At 34.4% G+C, this 16,642-nt stretch overlaps 1 protein-coding gene across 1 annotated transcript in view; it reads right to left on the reverse strand.

The window, feature by feature from the left end:
• Positions 1-16,642, reverse strand: part of csul (protein arginine N-methyltransferase 5) — a 176,954-nt gene that overhangs the window by 68,785 nt on the left and 91,527 nt on the right. Inside the window, exons 9-10 of the mRNA XM_090408092.1 lie at positions 7,036-7,113; positions 6,891-6,949 (exon numbers count right to left, since the gene is read on the reverse strand). Coding sequence (XP_090264218.1) covers positions 6,891-6,949; positions 7,036-7,113 — 137 coding nt within the window. The remainder of the gene's footprint in view (positions 1-6,890; positions 6,950-7,035; positions 7,114-16,642) is intronic.

Here is a 16,642-nt window from a genome sequence, read left to right on the forward strand (position 1 = left end):
CTGCTGCTGTAACTGCGTGGTTTGTGGACATGAATGCCACTACACTTGACTGGCCTCCACAGAGCCCTGATCTCAACCCTACTGAACATCTGTGGGATTAACTGGAGCATCCAACAAAGTCAAGGGATATCTGCCCTGCAACAGTACAGGACCTCATTACATGCTTACAGGAAAAATTGTCAAAAATTTCCACTGATCACTGCAGTCATTGCAGTGAAAAGAGAGCCTACATTTTATTAAGGTGGGCACCATGGCTGTTTGTTCCTTACACTATGGTGTCCATTGACTTCTTTCCAAGCAGTATTTGTTTACATAACATATTATAATAGGAAATATTAGATACATATATGTAAAGATACATGTTTATTTCATGGCCAAATATACATAAGTACAGAAACTTGGAGTTTTGAATAAAGAAGAGAGAGCTTATGAGAATACACTCTTCGGCATTGGAGTTGCCTTAGCTTGCACTACTTGAGAAATTTTTCAAGTTTCTGAAGTATTGCATGAAATATGTGTTTATCTATTTATTTTACAATGCTGAAATGAATACATTTATGTTCTTCTTTGATAATTACTCTTAAGCACCAACTGCTGTTCACTTATGAAAAATACAATTCCCTGAAACAGAATTGCTTTGGTATAAAATGAGGATTCTTGCCATTTTAAGGTTTCCTGATCTTCGATGAAAAACCAAACCAACAGTAGGCCTGAAGCAGCAGTTGTTTCAACTTTCATCAAAAGAACTAATAAAAAAGTGAATATACAACTGCCTCAACAGCACTTGTGTCTTTTAGGTAGTGCAAGTTAAGGCAATACCAATGCCGAAGATTATATGCTCATAAGCTCTCCATTCAGTTTTCGAAACTTTTAATGTTTCTATACGGATATATATATATATATATATGTGGTTACATGATTAGGTGAAATATTAATACACATGTTTTTAATCTTTCTTCATTCTGTAATTTGACGGGGCTCTGGAAATTTTTTCTGAAGTGCTCTTGTAGGAAATGGCCATAACATTACCATAATTGAATAGATTAGATCGGAAGATTCTGTATTATGCTAATTTTGTTGCAATTCTAACTGTAGCAAAGACTGTGTGGCAAATATGAGTCATCTCTGTGAGAGATGACTCACAGAGAACCGAGAGTGCTGGCTATGCTAGCGAGTGTTTTTATAATATTATGAGATTTTTTTTCAATGTATCTGCCCACGTGTGTGTGTGTGTGTGTATGTACACATGGACAGATACATTCAAAAGATGCACCCAAGTTAGACACACCAAGAATTTTCCACATTGACAGATGCATTTCCTCTTATACGTGAACCGAGTAACATATAAGAGGAAGCACTGCATTACTGAGTAATGCAGTAAAAGATACATCCATGCACCTTTATTGTGTTAAATTGTGAATGAAGATATTCTATATATTATAATACTTCATTCATATTTAACATAATCCACCATGTCATAAGCAAGACTTGTAAATATTATTCGTTGTTAGTCTCTTGCTTGTAATATGCTATTCATATAATTACTTTGAGTATTGTTTGTAATTAATTAATTAATTATATAATCTTAGGATATGTAATTGTAATAAAAAGACTATATAAAAATGCCATTCATTTTATTTACTTTATTCTTTAAAATTTATTATAAGAAACTGTGCGTATATAAATTTAAATGTACCTTATGTGAACTGTGATATATTTTTTTTTATTATTTCTTTAAGTGAAAGTAAATTTATGGAATTCTACTGATGGGATTTGATTGGCTGCTGATGGAGAAACGGAGTTTATTTTAGTTAGCTCATGCTAACAGCGTGAGCTACTGTGTATAAAGAGAAAAGCCAGTTGATATAAGCTGAACTGGTTAATACCGGATTTTGGCAGGAAAGAGAGAACGTAGTGGATTGGAAAGAAAACATAAAGGGAAGAAGCCTTAGAGACAGTATAGAGATCGGTAGCGAGTGGCAGAAGGGGAGTTGATATATGCCGTAAATCGACTAAGGAATTAATAGGCATTAGGAATTACTTCTATGGGAGTTCTGATACTACGATAAATTCCAAATGATTAGTGGAAGAATAGTGCAGAACTGAAGTTAATACAAAGAAGAAAATAGGGAATTAGTAGATAACTTAAACAAAGTGCATCAAGACTTGTGTATTTCTGGGTCTATAATTCAGTTATTATAGTGGAAGATTTCTTTTGAATTGTGTTGCCATAAAGTAAAAGCCAACAAGAATTTCAAATGTGCCTATGTGAATTTGATGTGTAGAAGCAGTAACCTGGTAAGAGTTATCCTTTCTATAACCTGTGAAGCTATAACAGTTAACTCCATCGGATATATTTTGTTAAAATCCAATTAATGGTTGGATGTAAGATGTACTGAAGTACTTTCCCCTCGAAATAATAAGTGTTGTGTTGTTCTATTAAGTGTTAGCTGACTGAGAAAGAATATAGTGTAGCCTGTCTTAAGATTAATTATTATAACATTTGGAAGGTTAATCTTTTAAGAACTATTCTCAACTCAAATGACTGAGCATAAAGAACTGAAAAATGAATATTTGATAGTTAATGGATTATAATTATTCTGAATACTTTAAATTGAGCTAATATATTTACTGCTGACAAGAGTGATACCGAGATTGAAGAATTTTATGATCAATTAAAAGAACTAACGAAAAACACAAAAAAGCATGATATTAACATAGTCATGGGTGATTTCAATGCTAAAGTTGGGAAAGGTAGAAGTGGAGATGTAGTTGGCGAACATGGACTGGGCAAAAGAAATGAGAGAAGTGACTGTCTTTTTCAATTCTGCCAGGAAGAGGAGCTAATAATCACAAACACATGATTTAAGCTACCACCTCGAAGATTGTATACTTGGCGATCACCACAGGATAATAATGGGAATATAGTCAGAAACCAAATTGATTACTTACTAATTAATCAACGATTTCGAAATTCTATAAAGAGTACAAAAACCTATCCTAGTGCAGATATTGCTTCTGATCATAACCTACTGGTGGCAGAGTTACAACTTAGACTGAAAGCTATGCTTAAGAAACATCAACAAAAAAGGTTTGATTTGGGAAAATTAAAAAACACAGAGATAAGAAGCAAATTGAGTCAAGATCTGAATCAAGAGCTAGCACTTATCAAGAATGATGACATCATCAGGGTTGATGAATCGTGGGACAAATTGAAATCTGTCTTCATAGAGAAATGTACCAATACCTTATGTCCTAATAGAGCAGTAAAAAAGAAAGATTGGATGACTGATGAAATTCTTTCTCTCATGGATTAACGCAGATCATATAAAAATCATAATCCAAAAAAATATACAGAGGTTCAGAAAATTATTAAACACAAGATCAAAAAAGCAAAAGAAATCTGGATGAATGAAAAATGTAAAAAAATAGAAATTCTACAGGAAAAACATGACAATTTTAATCTACACAAAAAGATGAAAGAGACCTCAGGTATATATAAGAAAAAACAATTCTGCATCCTTCGAAACAAAAAGGGAGAAATTATATCCAAAAAGGATGACAAAATACAAGAATAAGTTTTAAAAGAGGTAAACCGTGAGTAGACATATCGATACACAATAAATAATGGAAAAACTCACATCGAAAGATTATTTATTAGTATAATTTTCGCCTGTGTGTCACAGGCATCTTCAGTACAATAAGCTCAAAATTAAACACTAACTGACAATTCCAAAAAGCGCCACCTAAGTAGCTGGTGTAAGATAACTAAAAAGGTCAATAACTTTCCTAAAAAAATTAATACAATAAAAAGTTAGGAAAGATTAGCTGATTTGTAAAGTACTATCTCCCATAAAGGGGATAGACATAAGCCATCGGATCTGTTTAAGTTAGGAGAATGAAGTAGAGTTTCACATGTTTCTTTATAAAGGCATTCCATGAGAAACTGACTTTTGTGAAGAACTCTTGTCTTTCTCCAATGAACTCTGTGTCTAGTGAAGATGGCATGTGTTCAGAAAGTCCAGACTTTTCAGGTTTAAAGTATTCAATATAAGATTGGTGTTCTTCTAGCCGAATAGAGGCAGATCTTCCTGTTTGTCCGAAATAAGATAATCCACAAGAGCACGGAATCTGGTAGACACCTGGATGATTAAGATGTGGAAGCTTGTCCTTAGGAGAAGTGAGAAAGGTGGAGATTTTTCTAAACGGTCGAAAGGCAACAAAAATATTCAGTGGTTTTAAAACTTTTGCTATACGTTCACTGATGCCTTGTACATAAGGGATAGTAATAATAAATAATCTTTCTACGTGAGTTTTTTCCATTATTTATTGTGTACCGAAAATACAAGAATGGGTGAAATATATAGAACTCTTTACTGATAACAGACAGAACCCAGAAAATACTTATGACCATATGGAAGATCCATGCATTCTAAAATCAGAGGTAGAATGTGCATTAAACTCAGCTAAAAATGGTAAAGCTCTAGGACCAGATAGAATACCAGCAGAAAAAATTAATGGAAGGTGACAACATTAATATATTAGTAAAGCTATTTAATAAGATCTACGATACAGGCATAATCCCTCAAGACTGGTTACAGTCGACCTTCATCATGCTACCTAAAAAAGTAAATGCGAAAACTTGTAATGACTATAGAATGATCAGCCTAATGAGTCACGTTCTCAAAATGTTTCTGAAAATAATTCAAAAAAGAATATACAGAAAATGTGAAGACACCATCAGTGATACCCAATTCGGCTTTAGAAACAAGAGAGGCCCTTTTCTGTTCTCAGATCTTATTTCAAAAATGTATTGACCAAAACAAGGTAATATTCATTTGCTTCATCGACTTCAAGAAAGCATTTGACAAAGTCCAACATACTAAAATGATTGTACTATTAAAAAGAATTGGATTAGATGGTAAAGACATCAGGATCATTGAAAACTTATATTGGAACCAAAAGGCATCTGTTCAAGTTGATGACATTATTACAGACTCCATTAACATCAAATGAGGAGTAAGGCAAGGATGTGTGCTGTCACCTCTTCTTTTTAACATCTACTCAGAAGCCATATTTCAAAAAGTCTTGGAAAGAAGAAAGGAAGGGATTAGTGTAAATGGTGAAATCATCAGTAGCATCCGATATGCCGATGATACAGCTCTTCTGGCTGACAATATTCAGGATCTTCAAAATCTTTTGGAACTAATAAATGCAGAGTGAAAAAATGGGATTAAAAATAAATATCACCAAAACTAAATTCATGGTTATAAGTAAGAAACCAATTCTTAATTTAGCACTTTCTTTAAATAGGAAACAAATAGAAAGGGTGGCAAAGTTTAAATATCTCGGATGCTGGTTAAATGAAGATTGCAATCCAGAAATGGAAATAAAAGTTAGAATTGAAATGACAAGAAAAAATTTTCTCTTGATGAAATCAACACTGTGTAACCGCAGTTTAAACTTAAAACTTAGAGTACGCATGATTAAATGCTATGTATGGTCTGTACTGCTGTACGGTGCAGAAACTTGGACCTTAAAAATCCCATGGACAACAAAAACGTCCAATCAGGAAGTACTGGAACAAATGGGGAAATCACGTGAACTTTTAGATACCATAAAAAGAAGGTCACCTACTTCGTAATGAAAAATATAAGATACTTCAATTGATTATAAAAGGGAAGATAAATGGAAGAAGAGGACAAGGAAGACAAAGAAAATCTTGGCTGGCAGATATCAGACAGTGGACTGGTATGAACTCTGAGAGACTGCTCAGAATAGCTGAGAATCGCTCAAAATTTGCCAAGGTGGTCGCCGACCTCCGATAGGAAATGGCACTCAAAGAAGAAGAATATATTTATGATTTCATTCATCTAATTGGGTAAAGACAACTATGTGAAAGAAATACTGATGCTTTAAGAATTAAGAAGTGTCAACATTAGCCATAATCCTCAAACCAAATTAAGAAGTTACTAATATCCGAATATGAATTTTTGTAATTGTTCAATTCGATAACCTTTTGCAGATAGTTATACTTGAATGTATATGTTGTACTATTCCACATTAAATGTTTTCTTTTGTTGAGTTAAACTTGGTGTTTGCCTGATTTTCTTTCATTGCACTGCTCATAAAATTAATCGGACCTTTGCGGAGGCCTTAAAAGCTATTAAATAACCTTAGCCTGAAGATAAAGTGATAATATAAGCATAGTTGATGATTGATTCCTCTATATTATTTAGACTAATCTGAATATAGGGTGGTGCAGTATAATATAAATTTCTTTATATTCAGATGAGCATCAATCAACAACTAACGAAGAAAAACAGAATTTAAAGAGGTAAAGATAAGATTAACAAACCAACAAAAATGGAACAGTTGGTTAGGTAGGACGTTCCAACAATTGCAATTAATGCAGCTATTGTCTCACTACAAATTAAGCTCTTCTCTGTTTTCAATCCAGACTTTTGCATAAAAAAAAAAAAAAATAATAATTCAAATCAAGTACCATCAAGAAATTTAACAACTCAAAGAATATTAATCCCTAAACACCAATTCAGCCATAAGTGGTAATCAGTCTTTCTAATATATAAGATAGACATCATATGCATGAAGTTCAGATTTAAAATATATGGAAAATGTCCCTCAGCAACAGTTTATATAGAACCTGCAAATTAAGTCAACTTTTAAGTGAGGTGGGCAATTTATATTATGCATATCAGTTTTGTCACAGCTGGGGAAAAAAAAAAACACCTTAGCTTTTAATTTTTCTAAAGTAGGAAAAATATACAGGAAAAAAAAAGTGTGCATGCACACCTAGAATATGAACAACGTTGTAAAACTAAATTCTTAATTTAAATTTTAACTTTTAAGAATGGAATGAGTGTACTTACATTTCTTTTGTATCCTTTTCATCATCACTAATTCTATCTAAAAGTGCCTGGTACATGGCCTAAAATAAAACAAAAAGTTTTTCTTTTTAAATAAAACATGGAAAATTTTAAAAGCAAGCTTTATAAGCCAGCAACATTTCCTTACCTTTTGATATTCTGTGTACTTTATTGGATCTTTTTCGAATATTTCATAAGTACAAGATTCCAAATTATCCATCAAGGGCTGTAAAAAAAAAAAAGAAAAAGAAAAAAAGTAATTACTTAACTTGCAAAAAAGATATCACTTTAATCAATCAATAATATGTATTCTCTCAAGCTTCAATATTAAACTGTAGTGAGATAATGAAAGAAATATAAGGTAATTACTCTCAAAAGTTATTCCATGTTTCAGTTGAAATATTTTCATTCCTTGTTATTGATTGACAAAATATTTTAAAACTTGGAATGTTTGAGCAATGCAAAATCTGTCACAGAGTAGAAGGAATGGAATGATTATCAGTAAAAAGTAAAAGCACATATCAAAGCTACTTATTAGTGTAAAGAGTTATTAATATCACTGTTTATGTTCTATATAAAACTCTTCCATGATGCACTATTATTAATCACTGTACACATCTCATTGCATGTCGCCATTACTTGGTTGCAATCAAAAGTTGCACCAGCAACCAAATGACTGTTCTGTTTCATTTTTACACCAGATGGTAAAAAAAAAAAAAAAGACCCACAGGAACACTAATATCAGTATCTTAATGGATTAGTAGTGCAATAGTCAATAAAGAATGTTTAATTCTCACATTTATATGTTAATTTCAAAGCTAACTAGGTTATAAGTTGTTCTGATATTAAGTAACTCAGAATACTGAAATATAAGATAACACCGGAGACCTGAAAAATGACAGTTCAATTTGGAAGTAGATTTAAATTATCAAGAAGTTCAAGAGCCAGTCAAGGAAAAGAAGAAATCATACTGAAAGTTCTTAATGAGTAAGTCAGCTTGTGCTCTTGGAGAATACAGACAAAAATATAAGAAAGCGAAAGAGGACTGTGTAAAACTAGCTAAACAAAAATCATGAAAAGACTTACTTGGGGAAGAACATAGAAAATAAATATGAAGAAGATGGCAAAATATTCTGAAAGTTATTGAAATAAGTTTAGAAATGAGAGAAAGGGTACTATAAAGAGAATCAGAGATGATCACGACAACATGAAAACTGAACAAAGATATTCTAGATGTTTGGATTCATTATTTTGAAAGATTGCTAAATGAAACAAGCAGTAAGAGAATAGTGGTAAAAAACTGAACAGGAATGCAATCAGGAATACATATCAATACTCGAAAGAGAAAACGGCATCAAAAACCTGATATGTGGAAAGGCAGCTGGAGTAGATGATATTTGATCAGACATACTCTAGTATGGAGGCATAAAGTTTTATGGTGGCTGCACTGCATAATTCAGAAGGCCTGGACTAAAGAGGTTGAATTCCAAATGACTGGAGTAGGGCTCTCATATTAACCATCTATAAAAAAGAAAATAAAATGGTATGTGAGAATCATAGAGGAATTTCCCAACTGGGCATTCGTGGTAAGATTTATGTAAGTATACTTGAGAAATATGCTTGGGAGGGGTGCTAAGAGTTCAAAGCTGTATAACTGAGAGGAGGCCTCCACACAGCCTTTAAAGGAATGCAGAGAAACGAACAGAGCTTCTGACGTAATGTCCAATCCTTAACTTCTTGTGGTGCATCCTGTTAGGTATCTACCTGGATACTGAACAAATGAGGATAGAGTGGCAATTTGGGATTTAGCCAACCAAATTGCATTCTTATGGCTTAAACCACAATGTAAAATGATTGTACAACATGACAGAATTTCATGCCAGCTGGGGCATCACCTGGTTAACCCAGCACTGGTGAGGTGGGAAAATGTAAACAAAAGTGGTAAGATGAGGTCCCGCAGACCCACCCAAATAATGTAGTGTATTATAGAAATCCATATCTTTTTAATCAATATTAGATTACGTATTGTTTAAGATTCTTCCTCACAGTCTTGTTCTGTATCGGACTCATGGTTACTGACTAATTCTAAATCAATTTCACTATCATCATCTCCGCTAAATGGCTCCTTGTCTGTCAAAGCGTCATCTATAAGTTGACGTAACCTCTGTTCTTTCTGCTAGTAATTCATCTGATAAAAAAAAAATATTATTCTCAAAATACCCTCTAAATATTTATGAAAACTTATTTGCTTATAGTTGGTATGTAAAAATATAGAAGACACAGCAGTAACGATAATATTTTAGTAGAATATACACGAAAACAACTTAGATTTTGGAAGTAAATATAGTCACGCTTTTGGTAAGGTGAGATGTGGTGGACCCCAGCACACTAAACTTGCTTGCACGCAACAGCTTGTTGTCTATGACGTCGAACAGTGGGTTACGGGAGGAGAAGCTGTACTGAGGTATTACCCAAAGCTAAGCGTTGTTAAAAGGTTATAGTCAATTTAAAATCTTTGAGGTCTGTGACACACCACCTTACTAACGGCAGGTTAAAGAAGGTCCCTGTTGTTTTCGCCTGGGAACCAGAGTGAACAGTGAAAGTCAGCTACTAGAACAAATCCTGAAACACACCACAACTCAACATCACCAGAGTTCAAGATCGGTACACTATCAATATAACAATCCCAAATGGCAAAGAAATGAAACTAGCAGAAGAATTGGATAAGTACGAAAGCAACATAATAGGGACGATTGAAACAAAAAAGACAAACATTGGTGAGATCTTTCTGAGCAATAAATACAAAACGTTATATTCAGGAAATGACAATCAGGGAAAAGATGAAGTAGCTATAGTAGTCAACACTAAATACAAAGCTAATCTTCTTGAATCGCAGGCAATATCAAGTAGAGTGATGTAGGCAAATATCAGAATTGGGACCTGGACAATGAGACTTATTTGTGCGTATGGTTCCACAAAAGGTTCTAATAAGGTAGAAGTTCAGGAATTTTCTGAGGCTTTAGAGAAAGCAACTGACATAATGAAAAAGGAAAAGTTGATTCTTGTTGAAGATCTAAATAGCAGAGTAGGAAATGATTGTCAGACATACAGAAATATTTTGAGAAAATTTGGAGAAAAGAACAAAGCTAATAATTATGGAAAATACCTGTTGGATTTCTGCTCAGGACATGGACTATTACTAACACAATGTTCCAACATAAAAACGTGCACAAAATTCACATGGACAGAAGAAGTAAGGAATAAGAAAAGTCTCATTGACTGTTATTGTTGATAGTGATGTTTTCTCACTAATGCAGGACACTAGTGTACAGAGGATTTGAAATTGGAAGTGATCACCATTTAGTCTTGAGCAGGATAAAATTGAATTTCATATTGAAAAGAAGAACATGTGAGAAAGTTTTGATTCAACCAGAGGCATGTGGTGAGGTTGTCTGCAAGGATAGAAAAATCAGAAATCCATGGTGGACACAGGAAGTTAAGGAGGCGGTGAAGAAAAAGAAGAAAGCATACAGAAAGCTCCTGGTAAATAAGTTAGCTTGTGCTCTTAGAGAATGCAGAGACAAATGTAAGAAAGCTAAAAACTATGTAAAACTAGCTAAACAAAAGTCATGGGAAGACTTGGTAAGAACACAGAAAATAAATATCAGGAAGGTGGAAAAATATTCTGGTGGCTGTTGAAAAAGCTTAGAAATTGAGGAAAGAGTGCTCTAAAAGGAATGAGAGACGATAAAGGTGACATGAAAACTGGAGAAAAAGATATCCTTGATGTATGGAGGAATTACTTCAAAAAATTGCTAAATGAAACAAGCAGTGACAGCACAGTGGTAAAAACACTCAACAAGCATACAATCAAGAATACATATTCATACTTAAAGTAGAAAAAGCCATCAAAAGGTGGAAAGACTGTGGGAGTAGATGATATTCCACCAGACATGCTCAAGTATGGAGGTATAAAAATCTTGTAGTGGCTGCACTACGTAGTTCAGAAGGCCTGGACAGAGGGACGAATTCCAGATTACTGGAGTAGAGTTCCAGTACAAAAAGGGAAAATTGAATGTGAGAATTACAGAGGTATTTCTCTACCAAGTGTTCCTGATAACATTTATGCAAGTATACTTGAGAAACAGTTGAGAAGGATTGTGGAAGGGAATCTTGGTAATGAACAAGCTAGATTCAGGCCAGATAGAAGCTGTCAAAATCAGATTGTCACTTTACCACAAATAGTTGAGAAATCATGGGAATATAACAAAGATCTGTATTTAAGTTTTGTAGATCTGCAAAAGGCATATGACAAGGTGCCAAGAGAAAAGTTTTTCAGAATGCTACAATTATATGGTGTCAATAGGATATTATATCAAGCAATACTTAGTCTTTGAGTTAAGTCAGCAGTTAGAATTGCAAGTGCAGGAAGATGGTTTGATGTTAATTCTGGTGTCAAACAAGAATATACATTATCCCATCTTTTATTTATTATCTATATTGAACACATTAGGAAGGAAAGCAGTATTAAACCTGATATCAAAAGAGCTGAGATGTTAATCTCTGCTCTTCACTTTATGCAAATGATGTTATACTTCTAAACAGATTCAGTACAAGCTTGACTCAATTGAATGACTGCTGTAACGAATTTGGTAAGAAAATCAGCAATAACAAGACAAAGACAATGAAAATAGGCAGAAACATCGAAAATATTAACTGCATAATGAATGGACAACCATCATCATCATCATCAAATTCCTGCCATGTACCCTCAAGGGGTGTACAGGATATGACAGTACTACATGAAAAAATTACATCATTACTAACTTCCTATCTACAATTTTCCTCCAAATCAGTCTGTTACTTGTCAAGACTCCAACATTATCAGATCTTATATTTCTATCGTCTAAGGCACTTTGTACCATATCAATCCACCTATATCTTGGTCTACTTTCTGGGTCGTTTTCCTGCCAACCTGGCAGAGAACACTTGTTTTGCTAATCTTTCCTCTCCCATTCTATTTAAGTGACCATACCATCTGAGATTAGCTCTGCTAACGCATTCCTGGATGCTGACAATGTCAAGTTCTTTCCTAATATCCTCATTTTTAATATGATATTGCCATTGATGCCATCTGTTCACGCCTCTAATCTTTCTCAGGACTCTCATATCTGCAGTCTCTAGTCTTTGGTCAAGTGTTTTACTTCTGACCCAGCTCTCAGATCCATAAGTTAAAATTGGTTTGAACACAGTCTTGTATACAGCTAATTTAGTGTTCCGACTAATTTCTTTCTTATTCCATATGAATTTATTCAATTGACTTCCCACGATACCAGCTTTGCTGATTCTGTTGTCTATTTCTATATTTAGTTTACCATCTTCAGTAAAAATTGTGCCTAAGTAGCTGAAATGTTTTACTTGTTCAACAGGTTCTCCATTCACAACACAGTTGACATTTTCAATGATTCTGCCTATTTTCATTGTCTTTGTCTTTTTATTGCTGACCTTCATACCATATCTATTACAACAGCTATTCAATTTAGTCAGAGAATCTTGCAGACTTGTAGCGGATTTATTTAGAAGTATAACATCATCCGCATAAAGCAAAGAGCTGACATTAACATTTCCAATTTTGATATCAGGTTTAATACCACATTGCTTCATAATGTGATCCATATAGATAATGAATAACAGAGGGGATAATGTACATCCTTGTCTCACACCAGATTTAACATTAAACCATCTTCCTGTACTTCCTTCAATTCTAACTGCTGACTCACAACTCAAATAAAGACTAAGTATTGCTTGATATAATGCCCCATTGACACCATATAACTGCAGCGTATTGAATAGCTTCTCTCTTGGCACCTTGTCATATGCCTTTTCCAAATCGACAAAACTTAAATACAGATCTTTGTTATATTCCCATGCTTTCTCGACTATTTGTCGTAAAGTGAAGATCTGATCCTGACAGCCTCTATTTGGCCTGAATCCAGCTTGTTCTTCACCAAGCTTTTCTTCCACAATTCTTCTCAACCGTTTCTCAAGTATACTTGCATAGATCTTGCCAGGAACACTCAGTAGGGAAATACCTCTGTAATTCTCACATTCAGTTTTATTTCCCTTTTTATATATGGGTACTATGAGAGCTCTACTCCAATCATCGGGAATTCGTCCCTCTGTCCAGGCTTTCTGAACTATGCAGTGCAGCCACTGTAAGACTCTTATACCACCATACTTCAGCATTTCTGGTCGAATATCATCTACTCCTGCTGCCTTTCCACATTTCAAGCCTTTGACGGCTTTTTCTACTTCAAGTATGGATATGTATTCCTGACTGCATGCCTGGTCAGTGTTTTTTATCACTGTGCTGTCATCACTGCTTGTTTCATTTAGCAGTTTTTCAAAGTAATTACTCCATACTTCAAGGATATCTTTTTCTCCTGTTTTCATTTCACCTTTATCATCTCTAATTCCTTTTACAGCACTCTTTCCTCCATTCCTAAGCTTCTTCAACAACCTCCAGAATATTTTGCCACCTTCTTGATATTTATTTTCTATATTCTTGCCAAAGTCCTCCCATGACTTTTGTTTAGCTAGTTTTACACACTGTTTAGCTTTCTTACATTTGTCTCTGTATTCTGTAAGAGTAAAAGCTGACTTATTTGCCAGGAACTTTTGATATGCTTTCTTCTTTTCCTTCACTGCCTCTTTAACTTCCTGTGTCCACCAGGGAGTTCTGATTTTTTTATCTTTGCACACAACCTCACCACATGCCTCTCTGGCAGAATCAATCAATATTTCCTTCAGAGTTTGCCACTGAATCTCCAAGGTTTGATTCCTGTTCTCAAACTCTTTCATTTTCTTTTCAATAATATTTCTGTATTTTAGTCTACAGTTTACATCTGAGAGCTGCTCAACTTTTATTCGCTTTAAAACTTTCTTACATGTTATTCTTTTCAATATGAAATTCAATTTTATCCTGCTCAAGACTAAATAGTGATCACTTCCAATTTCAAATCCTCTGTACACTCTGGTGTCCTGCACCAGGGAGAAAACATCACTATCAATAATAACATAGTCAATGAGACTTTTCTTATTCCTAGCCTCTTCTCTCCATGTGAATTTGTGCACATTTTTATGTTGGAACATGGTGTTCGTAATAACCAGTCCATGTCCTGAGCAGAAATCCAACAGATATTTGCCATTATTATTAGCTTTGCTCTTTTCTCCAAATTTTCCCAAAATATTTTTGTATGTCTCACAATCATTTCCTACTCTACTATTTAGATCCCCAACAAGGACCAACTTTTCCTTTTTCATTGTGTCAGTTGCTTTTTCTAAAGCCTCAAAAAATTCCTCCACTTCTACCTTAGTAGAACCTTCTGCGGGACCATAGGCACAAATAAGTCTCATTGTCCAGTTCCCCATTCTCATATTTGCCCACATTACTCTACTTGAGACTGACTGCCATTCAAGAAGATTAGCCTCGTATTTTGTGTTGAATACTATGGCTACTCCTTCTTTTCCTTGATTGTCATTGCCTAAATATAACATTTTGTATTTATTGCTCAGAAAGATCTCACCAGTTTTGGTCTTTTTTGTTTCAGTCACCCCTATTATGTCGATCTGGTACTTATCTAATTCCTCAGCTAGCTCCATTTCTTTGCCATTCAGGCTTCTTACGTTGATAGTACCGATCTTTAACTCTGGTGATGTTGAGTTGGGGTTTGTTTTCAGATTTGTTCCAGTAGCTGACTTTTCGCTGTTCGCCCTGGTTCCCTGGCGAAAACAACGGGGGCCTTGTTTAACCGGGCGACGCCCCAGCCGGCATGAAATTTTGTCATGTTGTACCATCATTTTTTATTTTGGTTTAACCAATAAGAATACAATTTGGTCGGCTAAATCCCAAATTGCCAGCCCATCCTCGTTCGTTCAGTATCAAAGTAGATACCCAACAGGGTGCACCACGAGAAGGTGAGGATTGGACACTAGGTCAGAAGCCCTGGTCGGTTCTCCGCATTCCTTTAAAGGCTATGTGGAGGTCTCCTCTCAGTTATACAGCTTTGACCCTTAAGCACCCCAATGAATGGACAACCTATAGAGTAAAACATTTCAGCTACTTGGGCACAATTTTTAGTGAAGATGGTAAATTAATTTTAAAAATAGACAACAGAATCAACAAAACTAGTGTGGTAGGAAATCAACTGAATAAACTTATATGGAATAAGAGAGAAATTAGTCAAAACACTAAATCAGCTGTATACAAGATAGTGTTCAAACAATTTTAACTTATTGATCTGAGAGCTGGGTTAGAAAAATAAAACGATCAAAGACTGGATACCTCTGATATGAGAGTCCTGATAAAGATTAAGAGGCTTAATCAGATGGCATTAATCACAATATCATATGAAAAACGAGGATATTAGGAAGAACTGGACATTGTTAGCAGAGCTAATCTCGGGTGGTATGGTCACTTAAACAGAATGGGAGAGGAAAGATTAGCAAAACAAGTGTTCTCTACCAGGTTGAAAGAAAAAAGATTCAGAGGAAGATGAAGATTATTACAGCTTGGTAGAGCATTGACAAAATAAATTTCCTGGTGGATGCAACTGTCAATTCATAGTTCCATATCCTTATAATGATTCTTAGAGCTCCTGAAGTTCCAGTGAAAATATCACTGTTCACTTCATTTTGAAATATTTGAAAATTTGTTGTCGTTTCCAAATTATGTCAGATTTTGTAATAAAAAGAGCCAAATATTAATAAAAAATATTATATTACCTTCTTCATTATTTGCAACAATTATTGTGTTATTATCCCTTTTCAAATAGGATTCAAATTTAATTACCAAAAAAATATGTTTACAGCAGGTGACACAGTTTCTGAATGGGGTTGAAATCTGGGCTGTTTCCTGGCTACAGTAGTTGCTGTATTGAGTGTTCATTGATCCACTTATATTTGACTATAGTCATGAAAAAAATTTTCATGACTATAGTCAAATGTGGACATAAATTTATTGTCAGCATCCTAATAAATTATATTACACAAAAAATGTGTTATAAATTTCGTATATTAAATTCCAATACTTTTTATATTGTGATTTGAAAATTTGAATGTGAATGTGCTTTCTATTCAAAATCGCCAGTTATACAAATTGCCACAAGCTCATTTGTCTGAATTCGTGGTTGTAATATTCAGACATAGTGTTTGTCCTTAGGTTTTGGACACCAGTGTAGTATAGTGACCCCCCCCCCCCCTCACACACAGCACTACACAGGTGCATGCAAAATCAAGTTTTACAATAGTAGGAAATACCCTGAGCCTCTGTACCTCAGTCAGTATAGTCAAAGTCCCTTGGTTGGAAAGACCTGGGTTCGATTCCTGCCCATGGTGCGAGGAACCTTTATCTGATCTCTTTCGACTAGAGGTGTGTTAGCTAGTCTCATACAGAGGTAGAGGGTTTTTTCTGGGTGAAAAAACCCTCTACCTCATTTCATTGCTCAGAACAGGCACACTGATAAAGATAAAGAACACAAAATGAGTTATTAACCAAAATATGAAATATAACATTTTAAAAATTTAAACGTTAATTCTGGATTTTGTTTTTATAATTTCATATCAGTCTCCCGTCATTGTTTGCATTTGTACTGTTTTTCACGTTATCACGATTTCTCACCATTTCTTTTGACTACTGACTGTAATCATTTGCTAGGAAATTCAGTTTCTCAAAACTGAATTTTGAGAATTAACTT

Source organism: Typopeltis vanoorti, chromosome 18 (genome assembly GCF_054136105.1).
Source record: "Typopeltis vanoorti isolate ZY-2024b chromosome 18, IOZ_Tvanoo_1.0, whole genome shotgun sequence".
Taxonomy (NCBI): Eukaryota; Metazoa; Arthropoda; class Arachnida; order Uropygi; family Thelyphonidae; genus Typopeltis; species Typopeltis vanoorti.